Raw genomic sequence first — 1460 nt, 5'->3', positions numbered from 1 at the left:
CACACACACATTTTTTCACTCAATAAATGTTTTCTCTTTCAACCTCATTCACGTGAAAATTAACCCATCATAATATAATATGCAAGATTGACTTTGCACATCAATGTAAAATTAGTAAGTCAAATCTTATAGGGACTTAGAAATTATGAGGTGCTTAAGTCTTACATTGAGTAGTACGGGATGTTCTGTGAACTTAGCCGATTGGTTTTCCTCCCTTGACAACTAGTTTTAAGGGTGCTTATCAAACTAACTATTTTAGGGGGATGCAAACCCTTGTCTATGAATTTAAGATGTACAAACTAGTTGTTCAGAATAGGATCATACCCAAAATGTGCAGGCCTGTATAAGTGGCCTTCAAACAAAAAGACAAGGTTCATGGTTTTTCAGAGCAGTAATATAAATATAACAAAAAAAAAAGAAAACTCAACAGATACTTCCATACTCCCAAATCAAAAGCACTAACAAACATGTTTTCAAGGTCAGTCTTTAGGCTATTTTCAAAAGTGATAGGCTGATGGTCGAATCCCTAGAAAAGAAGAGGAGGTTTCATGGCATTTTAAGCATTGTTCCAACCCCCACATTAGTTAATTTCGCTGTAAAATTCAATGGCCACGTTTCTATTGTCGGGTTGCACACCAACCACAGATCAACACACCTGATGTGGCATAACGCGAAACGTAAAACCATAAAAAATCAAACCAGGAGAACGAAAGAAGAAAAGAGGGTATAAAAAAACATATTTCATCAGAAAGAACACGAAAAAGGGTGAGCTTGTAAAATTCCAACGATCAAGGAAGAAGGTCAAAATCCAAAGGGGAGACACAAGGCGAACAAGATCATAAGCCCATAAAAAAACAAACTTTACCCATGATCAAAGCAAGAATAAACATGAATGATACAAACAATTGCACCAAATTCCAAACAAAATAAAAATGAAAAAAGAAAAAGAATCTTTTTTAGGAGAATTGTTATAAGATGGTACCTGCTCCGGCTTTCGTTTCTTCATCCCAGAATCCTGGGGGTTTTCGTGAAGATCCATAGAATCAAAGGCTGAACTGAACCCCTACAACACGACTAGAGAGAGGTACCACCCAAGTGCAAACGAAAAGCCACTCCAACACTCCCAGAAAAGGGCTTATAATAGTACCAACTACTATAGATATTACACTAGTATGCTTCAATAGAATAAATGTTTGTTTAGGTTAAGAAAAATAAATAAATGGAAAAAAAAAATGTTAAAAGGTTAAGAAAAAATAGATGTTTTCTCACATACTCAAATTTATAATCAATAGTTTTTTTATACATAAACTATCTGTTTATATTTATCATACATAATTTAAACTATAATGTAAAATTACTGTACTTATTCATTACTTGTCTAGAAAGTTATCACCTTTTGGTTACACGTTATAAGAAAATATTAATGCTCATTGATTAGAAAAATAACAAATTACAAATAT

At 33.3% G+C, this 1460-nt stretch overlaps 1 protein-coding gene across 1 annotated transcript in view; it reads right to left on the bottom strand.

Annotated features, from left to right (window-relative positions):
- LOC106766851 (putative ubiquitin-conjugating enzyme E2 38) overlaps positions 1 to 1146 on the bottom strand; it is a 4487-nt gene extending 3341 nt beyond the window's left edge. The window contains exon 1 of the mRNA XM_014651621.2: positions 983 to 1146. Coding sequence (XP_014507107.1) covers positions 983 to 1039 — 57 coding nt within the window. The 5' untranslated portion in view covers positions 1040 to 1146. The remainder of the gene's footprint in view (positions 1 to 982) is intronic.
- Between the last annotated feature and the right edge of the window lie 314 nt (positions 1147 to 1460).

Source organism: Vigna radiata, chromosome 7 (assembly GCF_000741045.1).
Source record: "Vigna radiata var. radiata cultivar VC1973A chromosome 7, Vradiata_ver6, whole genome shotgun sequence".
NCBI lineage: Eukaryota > Viridiplantae > Streptophyta > Magnoliopsida > Fabales > Fabaceae > Vigna > Vigna radiata.
Note: the sequence above shows the minus strand (reverse complement) of the source record. Positions and strands in the feature narration are given on the sequence as shown.